Here is a 26,499-nt window from a genome sequence, read left to right as displayed (position 1 = left end):
GGGTTCACTGGTGAATTCCACCAACATTTATGGAAGAAATTACAACGATTCTCTACAATCTCTTTCAGAGGATAGAAGCAGAGGGAATACTTCCTAACTCATTCAAAGAGGCCAACATTATGTTAATACCAAAACTAGACAAACACATTACAAGAAAAGCACAGACCAATATCAATCATGAACATATGTGTAAAAATCCTCAAAAAATAGTAGCAAATCAAATCCAACAATGCAGAAAAAAATATATATGTATATATACACAACACAATCAAGTGGGACATATCCCAGGTATGCAAGGCTAGTTCTATAATCAAAAATTAATTAATGTAATCCGTCACACCCACAGGCAAACAACAACAACAACAAATCACATGATCATATCACTAGATGCAGAAAAGGTATCTGACAAAATCCAATACCCATTAATGATAAAATTCTCAGTAAACTAGGAACATATGGGAACATCCTCAACTTGATAAAGAACACCAACAAAAGTCCCACAGCTAACATCTTACCTAATGGTGAGAAACTCAAAGCTTTCCCACTAAGATCAGGTACAAGGCAAGGATGTTCCCACTCACCACTCCTTTTCAACCCTGTACTGGAAATTCTAGCTAATGCAATTCAACAACAACAACAACAAAAGTGAAGAGTATACAGATTTGAAATAAATAAAACTTTCTTTGGTTGCAGACGAAAGAATGGTCTATATAAAAAATCTAAAAGAATCAACAACAAAAATCCCCTGGAACTAATAAGCTACTATAGCAAGGTTGTAGGATACAAGGCTAATACACAAATGTCAATCACTTTCCCATATACCAGCAATGAATGAGTGGAATTTGAAATTAAAAACACAATACGGTTTACATTAGCACCCCAAAGACAAAACACTTAGGTATAAATCTAACAAAAGATGTACAAGATCTGTATGAGCAAAACTACAAAACACCAATAAATGAAACCAAAAAAGAACTAAATAAATGAATAGATATTCTATGTTCACGGACAGAAAAATTCAGTAGTGTCAGTATGTCAGTTCTTCCCAATTTGATCTACAGATTCAATGCAACTTCAATCAAAATCCCAGGAAGCTATTTTGTGGCTATCAACAAACTGATTCTAAAGTTTATCTGGAGAAGCAAAAAACCCAGACTAGCTTACACAATATTGAAGGAAAGAAAACAAAGTTGGAAGGCTGACACTACCTGACTTCAAGATTTACTATAAACCTATAGTAATCAAGACAGTGTGGTACTGGTGGAAAAATAGACAAACAGATCAATGGAACACAATAGAGAACCCAGAAATACCCCCACATAAATATAGTCAACTGAGCTTTGACAAAGGAGCAAAGGTAATAAAATGGAGCAAAGACAGTCTTTTCAACAAATGGTTCTGAAACAACTGAACATTCACATGCAAAAAAAAAAAATGAATCTAGACACAGACCTTACATCCTTCGCAAAAACTAACTCAAAATGGATGACAGATCTAGACGTAAAACACAAAACTATAAAACTCTTAGAAGATAACACAGGAGAAAACCTGGATGATCTTGGGTATGGCAGTGACTTTTTTTTTTTTTAAAGAATTCACTTATTCCTTCTTTGATATTCCTCCTTTCTTTATGTAGAGCCAAGTTTTTGATCTATATTATTTTGCCTCTCTCTGAAGAACTTTAAAAACATTTCTTGTAACGCAGGTCTGCTGGTAACAAATTCCTTCAATTTTTGTTTGCCTAAGAAAGTCTTTATTTCTCCTTCAGTTCTGAAGGATAATTTCACAGAGTACAGAATTCTAGGTTGGTGGGGTTTTTTCTTGGGACATTTTAAATAGTTCACTCTACTGTCTTCTTGCTTGCATGGATTCTGAGAAGTTGAATGTAATTTTTATCTTTGTTCCTCTATAGGTATTTTTTTCTTCTGGATTCTTTCAGAACTTTATCTTTGATTTTCTAGTTTCAAACTGATAAGCCTAGGTGTGGGGGTTTTTTGTTTTGTTTTGTTTGTTTTGTATTTACCCTGCTTGGTGTTTTCCAACCTTCGTGGGTCGGTGGTTTGGTGTCTGAAATTAATTTGGGGGAAATTCCCCATCGTTTCAAATATTTCTTATGTGCCTTTCTCTCTTTCTTCTCCATCTGGCATTCCCATTACACGTTACAACTTTTTTTTTTTTTTTTAATTGGGGAATATTGGGAAACAGTGTTTCTCCAGGGCCCATCAGCTCCAAGTCGTCCTTCAATCTAGTTGTGGAGGGCGCAGCTCACTGGCCTACATGGAAACAGAACCAACAACCCTGTTGTTCAGAGCTCGCACTCTAACCAACAGAGCCATCCGGCTGCCCCACGCATTACAATCCTTGGATATATTGTTCTGTTTTTTAATCAGTCTTTGTTTTCTTTGCTTTTCACTTTTTGAGGTATCGTTTTCTATTGAGATATCTCAAGCTCAGAGATTCTTTCCTCAGCTGTGTCCAGTCTACTAATACGCCCATCAGACACATTCTTCACTTCTGTGTTTTGATCTCTACATTGCTTTCTGGTTCTTTCTTAGGATTTCCATCTCTCTGCTTACATTGTCCATCTGTTCTTCAATGCTGTCTACTTTATCCATTAGTCCTTAGCATATTAATCATAGTTGTTTTAAACTCCTGGTCTGATATTCCAACATCCCCACTATGTCTGGTTCTGATACCTGCTCTGACTCTTCAAATTATGTTTTTGGCCTTTTGGTATGCTATCTTTTCTTAACAGCCAGACATGATATACAGGTCAAAGGAACCGCTATCAACAGTTCTTCACTAAAATGTGAAGTTGCAGAGAAAGGGAGAGTGTTCTACAGTCGTATGACTAGGTCTCAGGCTTTTAGTGAGCCTATGCCTCTGGACTGTGAACATCCCAAGTGTTTCAAAGGTGTTTTTCTCCCCTTTACATAGGACTGATGGCTAGTGGGCTGGAGTTGGGCATTTCCTTTCCCCCAGGTCAATCAGGCTCCAATAATACCCCGGCAGGTTAAATCCTGGTTAACCAGTTTCCTAAGGGCACACCTTGGTAAGAATGTGTGCTCTGGCATATTCCAAAACGGTTCCTTTCTCCCCCCCTCTGCGGGAAGCATGAGGGGATTTTTCTCTGATATTTGCTGTGAGAACCTGGTCAATCCCCTGGACGTAAATCTCACTAAATTGTGGGGATCCCTCTATGACTTGGTCCCCCTAGAGTTTTTCATTGTAGACTTGTCCATACTGAGCCTCCAGCAATTCATTGATTACAGTTCAGGTTTTTCTACTCAGCACTGGTTCCTGTGCTGGTTTCTTCCTGGGAGTCACTGATCCAGTCAGCCATGACTCCCTGTATTCACATGTCTGTCTCTCCAATCTTGCAGGAAGCAATCTGCCCTGTATCCTCCCCTCTCTAATGGATCCAAGAAGAGTTCTTAATTTTCAGTCTGTTCAGCTTATTACTGGTTGGTAGGATGCAGTGGCTTCCCTTATATGTGGAACAAGAAACTAGAAGTCTGGCAAAGACCCTTTGGATACAACGCCAAAGGCATGATCCATGAAAGAAAAAACGGATAAGCTGGACTTCATTAAAATCTAACATTTCTACTCTGTGACAAACACTGTCAAGAAGATAAGAAGACAAGCCATAGACTGGGAGAAAATATTTGCAAAAGACATATCTGATAAAGAACTGTTATCCAAAATACACAAAGAACTCTTAATGGGCCAAAGACCTTAATAGACACCTCACCCAAGAAGATATACAGATGGCAAATAAGGACACAAAAAGATGCTCCACATCATATGTCACCACAAAAATGCAAATTAATACAGCAATGAGATACCACTACACACATACGTATTAGAAAGGCCAACATCCAGAAACTGAAAACACTAAATGCTGGCGAGGATATGGAGCAACAGAAACTCTCATTTGTTGCTGGTGGGAATGCAAAATGGTGTAGCTACTTTGGAAGACAGTTTAGCAATTTCTCATAAAACTAAGCATACTCTTACCTATGATCCAGAAATCACACTCCTTGGTATTTATCTAAAGAGCTGGAAACTTATGTACACACAAAAAACTTCATGCAGATGTTTATGGCAGCTGTATTCATAATTGCCAAAACTTGTAAGCAACCAACATGTCCTTTAGTGGGTGAAATGATAAATTTGGTACATCCAGACAGTGGAATGGAATATTATTCAATGCTAAGAAAGACATGAGCAATCAGACCATGAAAAGGCATGGAGGAAACTTAAATGCATATTACTAAGTGAAAGAAGTCAATCTGAAAAGGCTATATACTGTAGAATTACAACTACATGACATTCTGGAAAATGCAAAACTATGAAGACAGTAAGAAGATTAGAGGCTGCCAAGGGTTGAAGGGGGAGGAAGGGATAAATAGACAGGGCACAGAGGATTTTAGGACAGTGGAAATACTCTTTATAATACTCTAATGATGGATGTACATCATTATATATTTATAAAGACCCACATATGTACAACATCAAGAGTGAACCCAAGATAAACTATGGACTTTGCATAATTATAATTTGTCAGTATAGTTTCACTAATTGTAACAAATGTGCCCCTCTAGTGAGGGGGTGTTGGTAATGGGGGGAGACTCTCCATGCATGTATGCGTGGGGTTTGGGGGGTGGTATATGGGAACTCTATACCCTCCTCTACATTTTGTTGTGCACCTAAAACTTCTCTAAAAAAATAGTCTTTAAGGAAAAGTAAAACTATCTTTATTCACAGATGACATGATCATTTGTATAGAAAACCCTAAAGATTCTACAAAAAAAAAACTAGTGGAACAGATCAGTGACTTTAGCAAGGTTGCATGACCCAAGATCAATATATAAAAATCAATTTTATTTTTATATATCAGCAACAATGAGAAATAGAAAATGTTAAATGCCTTTAATCAGAGAATCAAAATATGAAACACTTAAGAGATAAATTGGATTTAAAAAATGTGTAATACATGCACAGTGAAAACTGCAAAGCGCTGTTGAGAAAAATTAAAGAACTAAATAGAGGGATATATCATATTCATGTTAAGATTCAATAATCCCCCAATTAATCTAAAAAATTCAATGTAATCACAATCAAAATTCCAAGAGGCTTTTTTGTAGGAAATGAAAGCGGATTCTAAAATTCACATGGAAATGTAAAAGACCTAGAGTATCCAATAAACTTTTGAAAAAGAACAACATTGGAGGACTTGTACTACCTAACTTAAAGCCTTATAAATATACCATAATTGAGACAGTGTGGCATTGAGGCAAACATAAATAAACAGACCCATGAAATGCAAAAAGAAAAAAAAAAAAGAAAAAAAGAAATGCAGAGTCCAGAAATATACTCACATGTATACAGTCAATTGATTTTTGACAAAGGTTGAATAATTCAGTAGAGAAAGATAGTCTTTTTTTAAGTGGTGCTAGAAAAAGTAGCTATCCAAATGCAAAAAAAAAAAAAAAGAACTGAACTTCTATTTATACTTCATTATATAAAAAATTAAATCAAAGTAGATCACAGACCTAATTTCAAACTTAAAACTATAAAATTTCTAGGAAAAAAAAAAGGAGCAAATATTTGTGGCTTTGGGTAGTCAAAGATTTTTAATTGGACTTCATCAAAATTAAGAACTGCTGCTCTTTAAAAGACGTTGTTAAGAGAATGAAAAATATAAGCCATAGATGGGGAGAAAATATTCGTAGAACTGTATCGGACAAATGACATATAAAAAAGTATACAAAAAATTCTTACAACTCAATAATAAAAGAGAAACAACCCAAATAAAAATAGGTAAACAATTAGAACAGAGACTTCACAAAGAAGACATACTGATGGCAGAGAAGCACATGCAAAGATTCATTAGTCACTAGGGAGATACATATTAAAACCAGAATGAAATGCAGCACACACCTATGAGAATGTCTAAAATTGAAAAAGATTGACTATACCACGTTTTCATAAAGATCTGAAACAATCAGAAGACATAAATTCTGTTGGCAATGTAAAATAGTACAACCACTTTTGAAACTGATGTGGTAATTTCTTTAAAAGTTAAACATATACCTACTATGACTCAGTCATTCCACTGATAGGTGTTTACCTAGTAAAAATGAAAATGTATGTCTATACAAAGACATGCACAGGAATGTCCATAGCAATTTTATTTGTAATAGTGAAATACTCATCAACCGGTGAATGGATACACAGATTGTGGTTAATTCACACCACGGAATACTATTCTGCAATATAAGAGAATGAAATACTGATCCATGCAACAACGTGGATGAATCTTAAAATAATCATGCTTAGATAAAGAAGCCAGATGCCCTCCTCCCAAAAGGAGTACATACTGTATGATCCCATTTATACACAATTACAGAAAATAGAAAATAATTTATAGTGACAGAAAGCAGATCAGCAGCTGGCTGGGAACTGGAAGAGGGACAATAGTAAAAATTACAAAGATATAAAGAAAACTTTTGAGAATAATGATTATGCTCATTATTTTGATTATAGTGATGGTTTCACAGGTGTACACAATATATCAAAGTTTGGTGAATCATATACTTTAAGTATGTGCTATTTATGATAATAACCACTATTCCCTAATAAATCTGTTTTTAAAAAGTTGAATTAGAAAGAATAACATATCTTAATACTGGTATAAAAGGATGTCCATGACACTTATTAAGTTAAAAATTTTAAAAGCTGTGGAATTATATGCCATGATCCCATTTATGCAAATTGCATGTGTGCTTATACTGAATATATAGAGGGTGCCAAAAAAACGTATACACATTGTAAGAAAGGAAAAAACTGTATTAATTGTAATACTCAACATATACGAATAACAAAAGATGAATACAAGTCATGTTTGACTTCTGCAATTACAAGAAGTGCTCAAAGTGGTTACCATCAGCATAATTTTAATACAGTTTATTCCTTTCTTAAAATGCGTATACATTTTTTGGCACCCTCTGTATATAGAGAAAAAAAGCCTGAGGAAATATATATATATATATAGTTTACAGTTTGAGAGCTTTCATTTTATATACCTCTGTATTGTTTGAACTTTGTATAACAATCATGCATTATTTCTAAAATTTAAAAACTAGAAGTACAAAAATAATTAGCAGGTTTAAAAGCCACTGGGCAAGATGAACTTGAAGGTAAAAAACAAACTGACTTATTTTATATAAGAAAAAGATGGAGTCTTGTGTTTAGAGGATAATTCCCAATTGTGGAGAAAAGGAAGGGGCACAAGTCTCAGATTCACCTGGGCTTATCAATTCAGAGCCACCACATGCGTTCTCCCAGTAGAGAAGCACCGCTTCCGGGAGTTACCTTGATGGATGACATCATTTATCTATTCCTCAGGTACCTGAGGCACAAAACTGCCAAGAGCTTTAAAAGATCAATAGTTCTCACTCTAATCTTCAGTGGGTATAAAGAACATTCAAGGCCATTGTAATAAAAATCTGACAAGGTTTCTGAGCCCAAACTCCTCGAGTATTTTCAGTACCTTGGATGATTTTCTGCTGCTGTTGCCGGATTTCATCAAAACCCAAACCTCTGGTCTCCTCTGGCTCCTCCAAAAGCCAAGGGTTGGGTACGCCTCGCTTAGCCCCTCCCGTCATCAGGCTGGACCTAAGAACATGATTAAATGTGTTACATAACTCAAAAAATAGAGCTCTGCTGCAAATTACTCCCCCAAGTGCAGAAGTAGCCAGCCTCGCATGCTTTGAAAATTCAATTCAACCACAATTTATTGCATCCTTAGTTTATGCCAGCAACTGTGTTCAGTGCGGGAGGAGATATGAGGATGAATAAGGCACAAGCCTGCTCCCCCGGAGAATTACAGCCTCTTCAGGAGACTGTGGCAGCACGTAACACTCTTACTAATCTTCCAAGATACCTGTGAGTCAGCAATCATAAACGAGGGTCTTAAATTTCAAAAACACAAGGCCAAATGGAAGTAGTCTTTTTATCAGGACAAAGTTTGTCTCACAGGCCACGTGGCACCAAAGACACAAATATTATATCTCAGGAGGATACAACGTTGTGAGTACAGATTATAACATTTAAAAAATGACCATATAATTTCCTATTAAAGTGTATTTGGTGGCTTACAGATAGAAACACACGCAGGGTTTCAAATCCAACTTTATGGATATAATGAGGCATTCATAAGATGATAAACAAATTCTGAATTATCAATCTTTATCTTTACTCCCTCTAGTAACCCACATACCCCTTCTGCACCAGAGAACACGTTTTCGGCCTCAGTCCCCATGTTTATAGGATTTTCTCATCTCACTTATCTTCTCTCCCATCCCCACCGGCCCACATTCTGTCCTTGCCACAAGGACCATCTTGTTCACGAAACCATCTCTGACCACTTCAACCTAGAAGTGAACAGTCTCTCACTTTAGAGTATGGTTCATAGGATTCATAAAAAAATGACAATGACGAAGGTGAAGGAACAGTGGAAGCAGTGACGATAACAGTTTACAGGTTAAGCATTTGCTACGGGCTAGTACAGCTCCAGGACATTTATATGTATTCATTCACATCTCCATTATTTGTTAATTCTTCTAGCCCTTTCTTTTCACATCTCTCGTACTGTCTACAAATAACTTACCCTACTGTTTAACCTTTTACATAAATGAGCCCTATGTCTATTAGCTTTAAGGCAGGAGCTAAAAATCACCTTTGACTGGACTGCATCTTAATACTGGCATGAAAAGATGTCCATGACACATATTAAGTTAAAAATTTTAAAAGTTGTGGAATTATATGTTGGAGAGCACAGTGCTCTCCAACACAGAGTGAATAGCCGTCAGCATAAGCTCAAATCTTGGCTTCACCCCCTACCATCAATATGTGGATGGTAATACCTGCCTCAGAGAGCTGCTACGGATTAAATAATTCATTTATTCCAAAAACATTTACTTAGTACTTACTATGTGGTAGGCATTGTTCTCATCCATGGGGGTGAGAAAAAAAACAGAATATAGACAAAACAGACCAAAATTCCTGCCCTTACAAAGTATAAATTCTTGTTGTGGACAATGCTTTCATTCTGGTCTGGGGCGGGGGTAGGGAGTGGGGTGGGGAACGTGTAAAATGTGTGCAAAGTGCTTAATGCAGTGCTGGGAACACAATAACCAGTCAATACAAAATGTTCATTATTATTATTTTACCAAGTATTGTACTGTAGTCACAGGATGCACTGAAATATTATTTTCAATAAATGAGTATCCCCAAAAGACTAAATTAATTTCATTTTTAGTTTAACACTATAAAACCTATAGAAGAATATGACATGTATCAAGAAACAAACCCATGCAAAAATGGAAGGACATTTCAGATTCCTTAAACTAAGATTTTAAGCACAGAGCTGGTCTCTACTCAAGAGTTCTAACACGCCAATACAAGCATAACTGTCTTCCACATTATCAAAAAGGCAGATGTGCTTCTTTAAAGGCTTACTTTACTTAGTCGGTCCCAAGTACCTAAAATGTCAAGATTTCAGGTTTAGTCTCTATGATAATCATTCGATTTTACCTAGCTTTGAAAACAGGGGAAGAAAGTAACAACAACAAAAAAGGGAAGTTTACAATTAAAGTACACACCTCTAACTTACACCATCTTGCAAGTGACAGCTCTTGCTCAAAACAGGAGTTGTGGGATATTGTGCACGGTCCACAGCAAAAGCAAGTGATAACAACCAGTACAATGGGTCAGAGGTGTATAAAGTAACCTCCAAAGTGCATCTGTCACCAGCACTGAGCTTCCATTCAAATTAGTATGTTGCACCTGAGTTGACAGTAAACATTGTTCCTCTAAAGCTAACGTTGGAATGTCCCACTGGTAGTTCTTGCCACACCTAGAGCATATGATTTTTAATTATTAAAGGGGAAAAAGAACACGTATGAAAATTGTTTCAGCAATCTCAAAAGACAGCAACTTAGAAAAACAGCCTTTAATTACACATATATATTTAAAAATAAATGATACATTTTTAAAAAACAGCTATTAGAGAGTGAAAGTATAACATGGGCACAACTTAATATTTGTATCGAACACACATCACAGGGAAAAAAAAAAATCCCATCAACCAACCAGGCAGGAGAGATTTCCCAGGGCTGAATTCAGACCTATAAAAGTTCTAAGCACTGAAAACATTATCTTGGTCTCACTCTCACATAGTTCACTATAAAAGCAATAGTAAACTGCAATGCAGTTTGCCAAACGAAAAATGGTTCCCTAATGCCTTCTTTCTGGGTTATCTGATTCCACATTTTTTGGTACGTTCTTCAAAGCTGGACTCTCCTTCCCTTCCCCTCCCCTCTCCTCTTTTCTTTCGGTGTCCGTATTTGCTGATGTTCCAAACCTACTGGGAAATCCAACAATGGACAGGCCTTCACAATAAAGCAGGTAAAATCATAGGTGTCACTGTGCGCAGAAGACTTGATTTTCTTTCATTAGGTTTTACGCTCCACTGAACGTTTGGAGGGATGCCTATTATTACTCAGTATTCTCCTAGGTAAAAAGGAAAACATGAAAGAATTTAAGACATAATTCTTGCTTTCAAGGAGTTTACAATCAAACTGAAAAGAAAAGCTAACCACACATGAAACAATTACTAACTGAAGTAAGAGAACAGCTAGCGTTGTATCCCTGGGCAATTCCAATAACCTCTTCAGCTCTGGTTTTTCACCCATAAAACAAGCGAACTAAGTAGGTCAATGATTTTCAGTCCAGCCTCGTTCTAGTCCAGCCCTTGAGGAACACGACACCCTCATCACTAGTGGGGTGGGAAGGTGAGTGGGGAAGATGGACCTCGGTGGGGGATCCAGTTATTCTTTTTATTCCTGCGGAAGATGATTCCCTATCATTGGAAATCATTGAATAAGATGGTTTCTAATATCCTTACTGCTTTAATTAAAAATGTTCTCATTAAGTACCAAATTGCATAAATAAGAACAAAGAAAAAAATAACAATTTCACACTCTCATGTGTTTGTTTGCATGAGTCTGGAGGGTCCCCACCCCCACCCCTTAATCCATCTGGCAAAATTCCATTCATCCCCTAAGGCTCAACTCAAATGTCACTTCTGCTGTTTAGTCTTTCCTGATCCCCATCCCCTCCCCACTTTCCCTTGAATCAATCACTCCCTGGTGCTGCCACTCGCTGTTCACATTCTCCTACCACAGTTTTCCTGAAATGACAGAGACAGGTCAGTTTTAAGACCACCACTGACCCACTGGCTCAGACAAAAAAAACTGGAATCATCTCTGACTCTTTCTCTCATACCCCACAGCCTCCAAGTCCATTAGCAAATCCTTCAAAACATATCTAAAATCTGACCATCTCTACTGTATTGCTTCTGCCCTAAGGACTCCTGCCACCAGCTTCCACGCCTACCCTCTACAATCTCCTCCTCACACAGCTGTCAGAACGATCATTGTAAAACTAAATCTGCTTCCTCTGCTCAAGACCTTCTCACATCTTCCCATCACCTTAGCATAAAATGCAACATCTTTACTATAACCTACAAGCACACTAGCCTCCCTGCTGTTTCTAGAACACACTGAGCACATTCCCATCTCAGGGCCTTTGCACCTGCTGTCGCCTCCTACCCACCACAGCTAAGGCACTCTTCCCCTCGATGGTCCCATAGCCTTGCTCCCTTATTCATTCCACTCTGCTCAGATGTCATCTTCTTGGAGAGGTTTCCCTGATTATCAAAAATAGGACCCTTCCGGGGTGGCCGGATGGCTCACTTGGTTAGAGCACGAGCTCTTAACAATAGGGTTGCTTGTTCAGTTCCCACGTGGGCCAGTGAGCTGCGCCCTCCACAACTAGATTGAAGACAACGAGCTGCCGCTGAGCTAGCGGAAGGGCGGCGGGATGGCTCAGTTGGTTAGAGCGCGAGCTCTTAACAACAAGGTTGTAAGGTTGCCAGTTCAATTCCCACATGGGATGGTGGGCTGCGCCCTTGCAACTAAAGATTGAAAAACAGCGACTGGACTTGGAGCTGAGCTGCGCCCTCCACAAGGAGGTTGAAGGACAACGACTTGCAGCTGATGGGCCCTGGAGAAACACACTGTTCCCCAATATTCCCCAATAAATAAATAAATAAAATAGGACCCTTCCCTGTAACTTCTTAGCTCCCCCCACCCTGCTGTATTTTTCTGTATAGTACTTAAAGTACCAGCTATTATATGCTGCTATGTGTTGATTTTCTGTCTCCCACACTAGACTGTAAGCCCCACAAAGGTAGGGACTGTCTTGTTTGTCACTAAAGCCTTCGTGCCTAGCATAATGGGCACTGAAAAAAAAAACAATAAAAGATTTTGAAAGAATTAACTTATTCAGCAAAAAACACAACTGAGTGAATAAAATAAATAAGAATAGTCAGGAAATTATAATATCACACACTGGTGCTGTGTTTTGTAATATCAAAGGCATTTCGTAAACATTATCCCATTTGAATCGTAAACAAGCCTGTGTGTCAGTCAGAGCCGGTATTACCGACAAGAAAACTAAGGTAGAGACATCAAAGTGACTTTCTCAAGGTCACACTTAGTGGCAGAACTACAGGTTCAACCCACAGCTTCTGACTCTTAACCCAAGGCACTTCCTTTCTACCATCTCAGGGAAGGCTTCATAAAAGGAGATTCAAGACAGCCTTGAAGAATGGGTAAGGTTTAGCAAGGTGACAGAGAGATAGCACAGCATTCCAAGAAAGGGGAAGACATGAATGATGTCTCCAGAGCTGGGAATGTGAGCCATAAACGTGCATGAGATAACGGTGGAGAGTGGGTGAAATTTGGGGAGCTGGATCTAGTAGAACAAATTCCCAGGTAGGCAGCTATCTGTTCTCCTAGTCCGTTTCATCCTAACACTCTTCCAGAGCCTTGTAATTTTAGCCACTTGTTGTTCCCTATCCAATAAACCCTCAAGTAATGACTTTCTTTCCTAGTCACAACCAAACTTCCTTAAAGAATGAACTTTGCTCATCAGCCCCACTTCCTGACCCTCCCAGTTCGTTCTTCAACCCACTCTACTAAAAAAAACTCCATCACTGCCACATCTCTCTTAAAAGTCTTCTCCCCCATAACCTCCTTACCGCCGAATCTCTTGCCAGTTTTCAGTTTGCCGCTCTTCTAGGCCTCAGGTGTCACTGCTGATCTTATCGCCTATCCATGAACCTGTCCTCCCTCAGTTGCCTCCATACCACTCTGACAGGTCCTTCTCTGTAATTTGCCAGTAACTCTTCCTCCATCACCCCCTTCAATATTGGTGTTCCTTGGGAATTCTATTTAGTTCTTTTTCACTATATTGTTTTTCTCTGGGGAATTTTATCTGTTGCAGTGATTTCAGGCTATAAGAACAGGCGCTAACAGTGCTTAAACACTTTTTATGCCCCAACACAAATGAAATAGGACACTTTCTCTGGAGTCATTATGGTGGTAAATTCTTAACTACGGGTAGGAGAGGGGCATGCTCCCTTCTCTAGCAGGGCAATATCAGAATCCGGGGGTGGAGGAAGGAACGGCACATAGTTAAAAAGAAACCCCACATATAAAATTCAGGTGAGGCATGTCTTCTCACCCATCATCCTGACTGAAAATGTGCCAAAGACTTTCAAATTCGTCTCCATCCATGATACCTTTCTATAGGCTCTATATCTGCATTTATTGCTTTTCGTTTAGAAATCTCCAACGGGATGTTCTACTCCAAATCCAATACATCCAAAATCACACTGATTACGTTCACCCTGGAAGCTGGTTCGTCTCCTATGCTCGCTATGCTGGGTGGCAGCACCACTGTATTCCCAAATCATCCAAACCTTTTTCTTTCCTTCTCCCCCGCTCCCCGCCCCCACCCCATCATACCAATTACCCAGGCTTCCCTCAGAGGTGGTTCTCAAGTCTGTGCCCTCATTTCCATCCCCATTGGCACTGCCTTGGCTCAGACTCGCATCAGCTCTCATGTAGAAGATGGACATCGCCTTCTGCCTGGTCTCCTTGTTCTCACTCACCTTCATTCAAACGATCTGCTGCCAGAACTATCTTTCTAAAGCAGAGGTCTTGCCGTAACATTTCCCTATTTTCAAATTTCCACAACTCTCTAGAAGGTACAGATCAAGTTTATCTTTACAGTATGGCCCCAGTGATCTCTACAAGGTCAGGTGCCAATAACCCCCACCCCCACCTCCACGCCCTACTCTTCCTTCAGCCCTACAGACTACTCACCACTTCTCAGACAAAGGCACAAACTTTCACACTCTCATGTTTTTGTATGAGTCTGGAGAGTCCCCACCCCCACCCCTTTGTCCATCTGGCAAAATTCTATTCATCCCCTAAGGCTCAACTCAAATGTCACTTCTGCTGTTTAGTCTTTCCTGATCCCCATCCCCTCCCCTCCCCTTGAATCAATCACTCCCTGGTGCTCCCATGGCACTCTGTTCAAAACCTCGAACGTGGCATTTATCAAGCAGGATTGTAGTTAGTTTTTTACTCATCTGTCTCCCTTCCTAAGTTATGAGCTCTGTAAGGAAAGAGGCCACATGACAGTCATGTTTACACCGCTAGTGCCAAAAAAACAGTGTCTCAGAGTATGCTGGAGAATAAGGCTTCAGGACACGTTTATGAAACAGAACTAGGAAAACCTCTGAAATTTTTAAGCAAGAGAGACAAAACAAAAGGAGATATTTAACATTTTTATCTTGAGAGGTTTTAAAAAAAAAAAAAGCAAAACAAAATGTAATCGACTGCTACCTGCCTTCAAGACTTTAGCAGCAAAGGTTGATACTGTTCCAACAGATGGAGAGAATATTCCTTGAAAGGGAATTCTGTCACTAAAACACCTTGTAGCTCAACCCCACTTTTGGAAGGAGTATGTCCCCTTTGAAAAGTAAGTTAAGGAAAGGAAATGCTTAAATGCTACGCTTCCGAGGTTAGGGTAGACTTGAAATGGTCTTGAAAATAAATAAATAAATTTTATCCATATTCTTTCAAAATGAAACATCTCGAAAGTGGAACTTACCAAATAAATGACACATTAATAAATAGGTTAGAGATCTGTCTTATAAAGATTTTACCAAAAAGTTTTATAGTTGCTTCTAAGAGATACAAAAACATTGCATTTTCATCCTCAAAAGCAAATGGTGTACGTTATTAAATTATAATAATATCTGAAGGGGGGGCACAGATAATCTATGTTATGCTGCTGACAGATGTAGCTGAAGCTTATGAGAGTTCACAGGGAGGGCGTTCTTATCAAATGAATACAGAATAGAAAAAGCAGTGAATTCCAAGAACTAGCTTTCTTTAGCATTTCAAAAAGATGTCAAAATGACTACATAAAATGTTTGTTTTGTCTGAAAAAAAGTATCGGTATTTGAGTATTCACAGACTACAGGGAGGTTTGCAGTTATTAGGACTAAAGAGATTTCTAGGGTGTCAGTGAACTGTGAAAATGCTACTATGGTATGAAAGGGTATTTCCTTTCTCGAAACTTTTTTTTTTTGGTAGTTTCTTTCTGTGATTATAAAGATGCACAGCAGCTCAAATTTCAATCAGATATAGATTCTTTGACATAAATTCTTTGGAGGCAAAATCTGGCAACAATATGCAGACTGAATTACACTGAGGAGAGAGGCTGCAGTCAGGGCGGTGGGCCAGACAGCGTGTGTAATTTAGGCAGAAGATGGTGGGGGTCTGGAGAAGGGAAATGACAAGAGGGAACAGCGAGAAAGGGACAATGCACACAGCAATTCAAAGGAAAACTCCACAAGTGTTGGTGAATAGACCTGATATAGTGGATCAAGATCGTCAAACTGGGTGAACTGACTTGACACAAGGAAAGGGAAATTCGTCATTTCCTTTCAGAATTTTCTCCAGCTTCCACATACTGCCTAATAACAACTACAAAGTAAAATTCTCCTTAAAAATCATGATCTATGAATCTATGGGTACTTGTACCCCTACTTACTAGACAGCTACCTTCTTTAAGTCCAGTACTCCATTCTGTTCTTTTTTTGTATCCCATCCACCTACCCATCCATTCACCCTTCCTTCCTACAAACACTTACTGAGTACCTTCTACATGCCAGGCACTAATCTAGGTGCGTGGAAGTAGACAAGACCTGACCTTAGAGAGCGGACATTCCAGGGACAAGAATCACCTAAACTGTGCCCTTTGCAAAGTAAACACTCGAAATAATTTGTTTTGTTAAATTGAATAAATAATCTTCATTGTGTAATTAGTCCAGAACAATAAAAACTCAAACAAGGAACATATCTTACGTATCACCCAAGGATATTCTCCATAGCATCTTTAAAATCTATTGCAATCAAATCTTTTTCTAATTTTGAACAAATATCATTTTCTCTTCCTATCCACTGCTGGCCAAATTTACCAATAAAAAGTTTTAACAGACAGTTCACAGAAAAATCAGGGTGGAAAAGATCATCAAGAAGTCATTATTTTGGCCTCCAACCGGAATTTGGGAAATCCCAGCGAGCTTCTTCTGAGAGTCATCTAGGCAACCTAAAATCAAGCAAATAAAACCAAAAAGAACAATTCTTTATTTTAAGTGTGACTGTTACGGTACCTGAAGAGGGGCAAGAAGGAGTGATAACACAAAAATGTAAGAATTCTAAAGTCACAGATGAATTAGTTGCTCTGCCAAATTTATGGTGACTGAGAGCCATCTGCTGGTTGGCAATTAAAGTTCAACTGCAAAATAAATGTTACGCAATCCAATAGTTACCGTTTATTACAAGCAGCTCCTTACTTTATTACAATACACACTTGAAAACATGTTTTTGAAACAGAATGGGCGAAACTCAACAACATGCTGACATATTCTGAGTGAGTTTCTGTGGTGACAGCTGCACCTTTTTGGACACTATTTTAAATAACAAATGCCCTACATCTTCTTTCACTTTGTTCTTCACAACCACACTCAAAAGACAAATCCAGTGAGTCCCAGCTGAGGTAAACAATTTGCGTTTAGACATTTGGCACGCCCAACGACTCCATCTTTGTCTCAACTGTTTTGCCCCTTTATTTAGCACATTTGTTTCCATTCTGATTCATTTTATAAAATAAAGATATAATGCACTACAATATTCAATTAATTGTGTAAGTTAACACTGAGGATAATGAATAAGGATAAAGTTTCAAGGATAGAGATGCAAATGTAGTGAAACAAAATTATTCGCTGGCAAGAAGTAGAATTAAACACTCTACAGGGTTTAAACTCTACAATGTTAGAATTTTTTATAGTAGAATTTTCCAGCTGATATACAAAAATCCAAACAGGGCATTAAAAGACTTGTTTAAGGGTATCTATGAATAATGCAAATATACTCGAGATGCACAAAAGCCAATGACAGCCTACAGTCATCATGTCCAACTCAATAACCTGCTTTTATTGTATCAATTAATCTGATTATATCTAAAAACCCAACGAGATGGGCACCCGCCCTTTTAACTATGGAATCCTTTCCCTCTGGAGGCAGGGCTCGGGAATCTGCAAGGTCCCACAGATGATTTTTAGGCACCTATATGAAGTTTGGTATGGAAATTACTGGTCTAGAAAGAGCAGGATTAGAAATAATACACAAGGAAGCAGGAAGATACATGGTGTGCAAATCTACTCACTCTACAAGAGCTATCTGAAGTCTCATTTCTTCCACGGTCTTCTCAACTTCCTCCCCAACGTGGATCTCTCCCTTTTTCTCATCTCCTTGAGCACTTAAGGTCCATACCACATAATTTAGCACTTAATTATGAACTATCATGCATTGTTCTCTAGCTGTTTTTGTGCAGGATAGAAAGACCTCTCCAAATGGCATGCCACTTTTGGATTTTCTTCTACTAAGATCCGGGACACCAAGTGTTCACTAATGTTTATAAAGCACTTTACAAAGGCATAATAATATGCCTTCATGTGTACGAGGTCAGACATTTAAGTTCGCAAACTCATCCTAGAAAAAAGTGCTACATACCTCATTGCTGAATATCACTACGGTCACCTTTGAAGTACTCCCCTTGGGAAGCTATGCACTGACGCCAGCACCTAGTCCACCCTTCAAAGCAATTTTGGAACTCTTTTTCTGGAATGGCCATCAAAGCTGTCGTCATATTACCCTTGATGTCCTCAAGGTCATCAAAATGTCCTCCTTTCAATATTTCCTTTATCTTTGAGTAAAGAAAGAAGTCATTGGGGGCCAGATCAGGTGAGCAGGGAGGGTGTTCCAATACAGTTATTTGTTTACTGGCTAAAAACTCCCTCAAAGACAGTGCCATGTGAGCTGGTGCATTGTCATGATGCAAAAGCTATGAATTGTTGGTGAAAAGTTCAGGTCGTCTAACTTTTTCACGCAGCATTTTCAGCACTTCCAAATAGTAAACTTGGTTAAGTGTTTGTCCAGTTGGTACAAATTCATAATGAATAATCCCTCTGATATCAAAAAAGGTTACCAACATCGCTGCAACAAGTTCATGACCTTAATTGTCAGACCCCATATTTATCTCTTGAATATCACAATATTTTGAGGAGTCGCCATTGTCGATTAGGTTGGTGCAAACATAACTGCGGTTTTTGCAATTACTTTTACCTTTTAAACCACAATTACTTTTGTACCAACCTAATACATTTGACAGAAAAATGAAATGAAGTCAAAATTGAAACCCAGGGTTTCGGAGACTAAACCTGCTGTTCCTTCCACTGAATTACACATGTTAAGTTAGGAATATGCTGCTGGAATGTATAGAAGTAGATAATACGTCTACTAGGTATAATGAACATGAAGAAGACAAAGAAAGTATTCAAAGCCAGTATGAACAAATGAGGGCCCCTACAGGGAACCGTGCATGGTAGGATACCAAAATTAAGAAAGAAAAGGCCTGAGAGACAAGCCCATAACAAAGGATGAGAAGACTTGAGTTCTAGTTCTCTCTCTGCCATTTATTCACCGTGGGCACCGTGATTTCTCTATGAATCAGTCTCATCGGTAAACCAAAAAAGTAAGCCATTCTCTGCTTATCTCTGAAGAGTATTACAAGGGTCAGATAAAATAATATACGAAAGTGCTTGGTAAATAGAGAAGAGAGGGAGGGAAACATAGAAAATGCTTTTGTTTTTAGTGAACAAAAAAAATACTTTTTGTAGTTCCTTAAAAATTTCACTTATTAAAAAGTACAAGTTAAAAAGTTAAATAGGCTCTTTAAAAAATCAGCATAACTAACTTACAATACAGTGTGTATAGGTAACTCCTCTTTCTTCTTCCTGCTTATTCAGACTGGAACTTCCCTTTTTCAATTCCCAGATGATTTTTATAATTAAAAGTTAATGCATACAAGGGTAAGAAGTCTTTTTATTCTCCCTATCAAAAGTCACAACTATACCAGTGGTTAAGGACTGCAGTTCAAAATAAGATACCATATGCCACCCATCAGATCAGCAAAACCCAACAAACCCTATAACCCCCACTGACAGCTACGGTGTCAGGAAATGGGCTCTCACATATAATGCCGGAGGGAACTTAAAGCACTACAACTTCCAAGAAACAGATGTGCAGTACCTTTTAAATTGTGAACACCCACACCTTTTGTCCCAGTAACCCCATTTTGGGGGCTCAGAAATAGAAGCCACCTTCTCTATGGATATTTACTGCAGCATTGTTTGTAATGGCAAAAAACTAAACAGCCCAATATCCATCAAATGGGGAGTGGTCAGAAAAATGACGGCCTATTCATATTGTGGAACAACGTACTATTGAAAAGAATTTCCTTAGATCTATTGATTTGGAGGAATGCCCAAACTTAAATGAAAAAGTAAATTACAGAGTACTATGTATAGTACAATTGTTTTCATTTAAAAAAAAAAAAGGAAAGCACAAATGTATATTTACATTTATGTAAATATATTTGTAAATATTTGTATAAGCACAGATAAAGGTGGGAAGGAAGCCCTCCAAACAGCTCCCACTGGTTACTTCAGGAGAATGGCAGTGAAGGGAAAGGAAGGGACAGAGACCATTAAGCTTAGGGTTATACCTCAGTATGGTTTGACTTGTTTTAATGACCATGTATCATGTTGGCAATTTTGTTTTAAATCCAATAAAGATGAGTCATTTCCCCATGGGGCCGGGGAACAAGGGAAGGAAAAATACTAGAGGAAGAAAGACCCACAAAAGTAAAAGACAACTTCAGTGTAGATTTTTAGAAAGAGGTCTTGAAAGCAAATCCTCTTTTCAAAATTAAGAATGGGAAACAACTAAAATCAAGAAACACCAATATCAAACATCTTTTTCCAGGTGGAAAGAGCAATGGAAGAGAAAGATAGGAAAGGAAAAGGCAAGGAAAGAAGATGAAAGACAGAGAAGCAAAACTGAACGGACTGGAGATGGGGCAAACGTCTACAGAGTCACTGAGGAGGAAGTTTAAAAACGACAAATAGGTTTCCAGTTACACAGAGGAAAAGGGAGAAGGTTAAGGGGAGAACTGAAAGGTGAGGCAGGTCCTTTTCCAAGTTAGGCAGTACACGCAATCTTAGCATTCTCTCCTCACTCTCAAGGGAGAAAAATGCTAACTTTTCAAAATCTAGAAACTGGAACAGTCTGAGAAACTTTCCCCTTCTACTGACTTACATCTCCACCTTGTGGTCTGTTCAGAGCATAGCTCTTAACGTGTGTACGTGTGTGTGTGTGTGTGTGTGTGTGTGTACGTACACATGCATACATACATATGTATGTGTGTAAGTGTAGATATATGTATACTGATACATAATATATGGTAATATATACATATATAATTGAGAATATACTTACATACAGAAGCATGTATTATATATTTATGTATAAGTATATATACATATTTATATACATATATGTATAATGTGTATTATATAAAAATGTATGTATGTAAATATATGTATTTACATATTTTTAAATTCAAGTAGACTATATAAACAGACAAACCCTAAATGTATAGCCCAAAGATTATTCACAAAGTAAACGGCCCCAGTTAATCACTACCCAGGGCAAGAGACAGCACTAGCAGAAACCCAGGGCCCCTCCTGTCCCCTTCTAGTCACGACTTCCCCAAAGAGAACCACTTTCGTGATTTATAAACCACAAATAAGTTTTGTCTTTGCAGGAATGGAATCATACAGACGTACTCTTCTGTCTGGCTTATTTCGCTAACAGGATGTTTGCGAGACTCAGCCAGAGTGAGGTGGGTAGCTGTAGATCAGGCCTTCTCATTTGCTGTGTAGTATCGTTGTCTACTCGTAAACATGCCCTCATGTATTTATCCACCACAGTGCAGATGTTCTTTGGGTTGTTTTCCAGTGGGACTGTTAAGAATAACGCTACCAGAAACAATCTTGTACATGTCTTTTGCACACTGCAGTTTTAGGAAGCACAAAAATTTTCCGAAGTGGTTGGCTGTACACCTGACTGTCCCATGAGGCATCTAGGAGAATTCCAGTCACTTCACATCCTCGCCACAATTGATATGCCTGTCATTTTAATGGCAGCCACTCTGGTACGTGTAATGGAGCGACATCATGGTTTTAGGTTGCAATTTCCTGATGACTAGTGAAGTTGAACAACTCTTCATATGTTCATCAGCCACTGGATAGTCTCTTTGGTGAAGTCCACCTTCAAGTGTTCTTCCTATTTTTTCTAAGAGGTTGTCTTTTTTTTTCTTGGTATAGGGGTCCTTTATATATTCAAGAAACAACTCCTGAGTTGTTGCAAATATAGATTCCCATTCTGTGGCTTGTCTTTCACTTTCTTTATGGTATCTTTTAATGAACAGAATTTCTTATTTTAATGAAATCCCACTTATCACGTGTTTCCTTCACATTTAGTGATTTTTCTGTCCTGTTTAAGAAATCTTTACCTATCCCCAGGTCATAAAGATATTCTCCTGTGTTTCTTCTAAAAGCTTTCTTCTAACCTTTCACATTTAGATCTACAATGCTTTTGGAATTGATTTTTATGGAGGGTGACAGCAGAGGGTAAGATTCATTTTTTTTCCATATTGCTAACCAGTTGACCTAACAATATTTATTGAATGAAAAGACCATCTTTTCTCCACTGCACTGCAGTGTCACCTTTATCATAAATCAAGTGACAATACATGTGTGGGACTATTTCTGGATTCTATTTTGTTCCATTGGTTTATTTGCCTATCCTTGCGCCAACACCCCACTGCAGCTTTACGGTCAGTCTTGATAACTGGTAATGTGAGTCCTTAAGCCTTTTGTTCTCCAAATTGCCTTGACCCTCTTCTTGGCTCTGGGAATTGCCATGTAAACCTCAGAATCAGCTTAAGTGACAAACAAAAACAAAACAAAAAACTGGCTGGGGACTCTAAATGGGTTTGCTCAGATCAATTTTGAGAGAACTGACATCTTTATGGTATTAAGTCTTCCAATCTCTAATTATGGCATATCCCTCTATTATGGGTTCCTTAATTTCTCTAAATAAGGTTTTATAGTTTCGAGTGCAGAGGTTAATGAATCTTGCATTTGACTTGTTCCTACATGGTTTACATTTTTTAATGCTATTATAAATAGTATCTTTAATTTTTTTTATTTGATATTTCTTTGTTGTCCAGCTTTCAAAACCTTGTGAGAGGAACTACCAGGTTGCTGTCCCTAACCCGTCTGTGCATAGACTATGCTTTATTAACAATTCACATGGTAATAACTGGGTATCTTTGTTGACTTGGTCAGTGATGTGGGATTGCTATAACTAATATTTATTTAGATCTCAAAGTCTCTGGTTTCACTTGTTGGATCAATCATCCAAATGGATCTTTCTTTACAATTAGTATATTTGAAAGTCAGACTGCTAACAGAGCTTCCTTTCCTATCCCATGGAGAAAAAGAGTCTGGACTAAATGACTACAGAGATCCCTTCCAGTGATAATCAGTCTTGTGAATGTATACATAGCCAAAAAACTTCAAATAACTACTTTGTCAAGTTCGGAGACAGTTTCAAGATATTTAAGAGTACTAGTTTAAACATTCAACTTAATACTTTCTAAAATACACTGTTAAGCAAAAAAAAAGAGAAAGCACAGTAAAGAGGGCATATTATACTATAATTCATGTTAAAAATAAAAAGGGGAAGAGGGACACTGGGACGTGCGCACGCGTGTGCGCGCGTGTGTATCTTTGTGTATGTGTAGAATTTCTCTGGAAGCACACATTACAGACTGTTCAAAGTGGGTGCCTCTGGGAGGAAATGGGAAACTGCATGTCAGAAGTAGGAGAAAGCTCCAATTTTCATTCATCACTCTCTTGTACAATTTGAGTGTTCACGATGTGATATACTACTTTAAATTTACATTTAAAATTTTTTCAAAAACAAATATTCTATTAATTCCCATAAAGCACTGGACTATCCCAAAGTGTCAACATTTCAGCCTAACACTATCAACCAAACTGTCTCTTCCATTAATGAAGTCACAAAAAAATACTTTGTCATATGACATATTCAGTTTTCCATCCAAGAAAACATGGTTATGTACATGTTGCACAGCTAGTGTCAGACCAGTAGTTAACACTGAAAAAAGAAAATGTGCTAAGGCAACATATACCCCAGATCTTTCAGGTCAGTCCCCATTCCAAATACTCCTTGTTGTCATACTAAGTATCAGTCCATGCATGAGATTAACCTATTACATTTCTCCAGAATTGGAGACAAAGTCAGAAGCTATTACCTCCTAAAATGGAATTAAACATAATTACCGTGTTTCCCCAAAAATAACACATAACCGGAAAATAAGCCGTAGCGTGATTTTTCAGGATACTCGTAATATAAAATAAGCCCTAGTGCGTCTTTTGGAGCAAAAATTAATGTAAGATCCGGTCTTATTTTTGGGGAAATACAGTAGGGCTTATTTTATGTTACGAGCATCCTGAAGAAACATGCTAGGGCTTATTTTCCGGTTAGGTCTTATTTTCGGGAAAACACGGTAACATAAAATGCAAGAGATTATCTGTCTGCAGAAGAAATCACCTCTATGAAACTGTATAAATGTGTCACTGTTAAAACTGTGTTGTACTTCAAAAGCACTGCTCCTAGGCCTCTTCAGGAAGACAGGTGGCAGGTGTAAATACCACAGCTTCTTTAAAAAGTGAATTAGAGATTTAAAACAATTATCTAAGTTCCATTTAAACCTAAATAAAATAACCCAGAAGGCCAGTGAGCTACCATTCCTCTGGGATTTCAGGAACAGAAGTAACAGGAGATGCAGGTGGGAAGAACCTTGAGTCTCTGATATCAGAAGAAACTTCAAGATGATGAGAATTGCCATTGCTAAGGGAATTACAGAAAAGAGTTGACACAGTTGCTAGAGATTGCCTACCCAAATCTTTATGTCTTTTCTCCCTTGTTTATCAGAATCTCAATTCGTTTCAACGCTCCCCTGCTCAGAGAACATGATCCCATCCTCGGTTTCAGTTCAGGGATATATATAACCTGAATAAACCATGCCAATCATGGCAAGTCCATTTTTCCATGATTTTTGGTATAACATGGATGTGATGCAATCCTAGCCTATTTCTATTTTGAGCCAAAGTCTATTGGGAAGCTTGCAGGAGGTGTTTCCTTTCTCTTAGAAAACAAGTAACTAGAAATACCAATTCAAAAAGATATATATGGACACCTGTGTTTATTGTGGTATTGTTTACAACAGCCAAGATATGGAAACAACCTAAGTGTCCATCAATGGATGAATGAATAAAGAAGATGTGGTACATATACATAACGGAATACTACTCAGCCATAAAAAAGAAAGAAATCTTGCCATTTGTGACATGTTGGACCTGAGGGAATTATGCTCAGACAGTAAAAGACAAATACTATATGATTTCACTTATACGTGGAATCTAAAAAACAAAATCCAGAGATACAGAAAACAGAACAGTAGTTGCTAGAAGGCAGGGGCAGGGAGGGGTAGGGGGGTGGCGGGGGGGCAAAACAGGTGAAGGGTGTCAAGAAATATAAACTTCCCATTATAAAATAAATAAGTCATGGACATGTAATGTACAGCATAGTGAGTATCGTCAGTAACACTGTAGTGTATACTTGAAAGTTGCCAAGAGAGTAAATCCTGACCGAGTAAATCCTGAACGTTTTCATCACAAGAAAAATGAAATTATAACTTTGCATAATGATGGATGGTAACTAGACTTGTGGTGATCATTTCACAGTATATACAATTATGAAATCATTATGTTGTACACCAGAAACCAATATAATTTTATGTATCAATTATACCTAAATTAAAAAGAAGAAAACAAGTAACTGGAAAAAATCAACAGAAAAACTATTAATAACAATCGGAGAATTAAGAAAATGTTTATAATATTAAAAGCAGACATCAGATATCAACAGCTTCCATATAAATAATAATCAAAAAGCATGGCGGAATGAAAAACTAAATTTAAAACAACCAAAAACACAAACCACCCCTAAAAAATTAAACCAGAAATATATACAACTTATTTGAAGAAAACATTCTGAAAGGCCTGAAAGATGGTTTGAACAAACAGAAAACATTTCATGTTCTTGAATAGGAAAATGCACCACTATAAAGAATTTCAAGATTTAAAATAATTCCAATTTAAAAACAACAATTGTTTCTCCCTTTTTTGGAAATAGATTAGCTGATTCTAGAGGTCACTAAATAAATAAATAAACTCTTAAAAAAGAAGTACGACAGAAAACTAACCTATTATGTAATAAAACTGTAACAAAGCCTCAAAAGTAATGGTACTAGCACAAGTACACAGAGACCAATGGAACACATTACAAAGTCCAGAAATAGACTCAAACATATATGGAAATATACAATAAATCTCACCATCTCAAAATTTGTCAAGAAAAGATGGACAACTCAGTGGAAAAAAAAAATGTAGTCAATCACAAAAATATGGTAGCCAAGTAGGAAAAAAGTTAGATTCATACTCTTCACCAAATTAACTTCCAAATGGATCAAATACTCAACGGTTAAAAAATAAAATCATGAAAGTAAAAAAAACACAGGATAATTTCTTTATAACCTTGGTTCACGGTAATTATATATAACTACATAAAACTCTACTAAGAAATAACTATCTTCATATATTGGAATAGGATACAAAATACATATTGAAATATATATTGGAATAGGATACAGATTGGAGTAGGATACAAAAAGTTTAATAACACTGTCTTTAGGGAAGACTATATGGAAACAAGGCATTCACATAAATTGCTAGAACAAGTCTAAACCAGTTCTGTGAAATTTGTAAGTGCATATACCCTTTGACCCAGCCATCCTACTTCTAAGAACTAATCTAGAGATACATTTTCATACATATGGAATCCCTTATGTATAAGGTTATTCACCACATTTTTGTAATAGAAAAAATAT

At 37.6% G+C, this 26,499-nt stretch overlaps 1 protein-coding gene across 6 annotated transcripts in view; it reads right to left on the bottom strand.

The window, feature by feature from the left end:
• Positions 1-26,499, bottom strand: part of STX8 (syntaxin 8) — a 236,317-nt gene that overhangs the window by 181,728 nt on the left and 28,090 nt on the right. For all 6 annotated transcript variants that reach the window (XM_033091721.1, XM_033091720.1, XM_033091719.1 and 3 more), the window contains exon 5: positions 7,556-7,680. In XM_033091721.1, coding sequence (XP_032947612.1) covers positions 7,556-7,680 — 125 coding nt within the window. The remainder of the gene's footprint in view (positions 1-7,555; positions 7,681-26,499) is intronic.

This window comes from Rhinolophus ferrumequinum, chromosome 21 (assembly GCF_004115265.2).
Source record: "Rhinolophus ferrumequinum isolate MPI-CBG mRhiFer1 chromosome 21, mRhiFer1_v1.p, whole genome shotgun sequence".
In the NCBI taxonomy this organism is placed as follows: Eukaryota; Metazoa; Chordata; class Mammalia; order Chiroptera; family Rhinolophidae; genus Rhinolophus; species Rhinolophus ferrumequinum.
The sequence above is the reverse complement of the archived record's forward strand: the minus strand, read 5'-3'. Positions and strand labels throughout refer to the sequence as shown.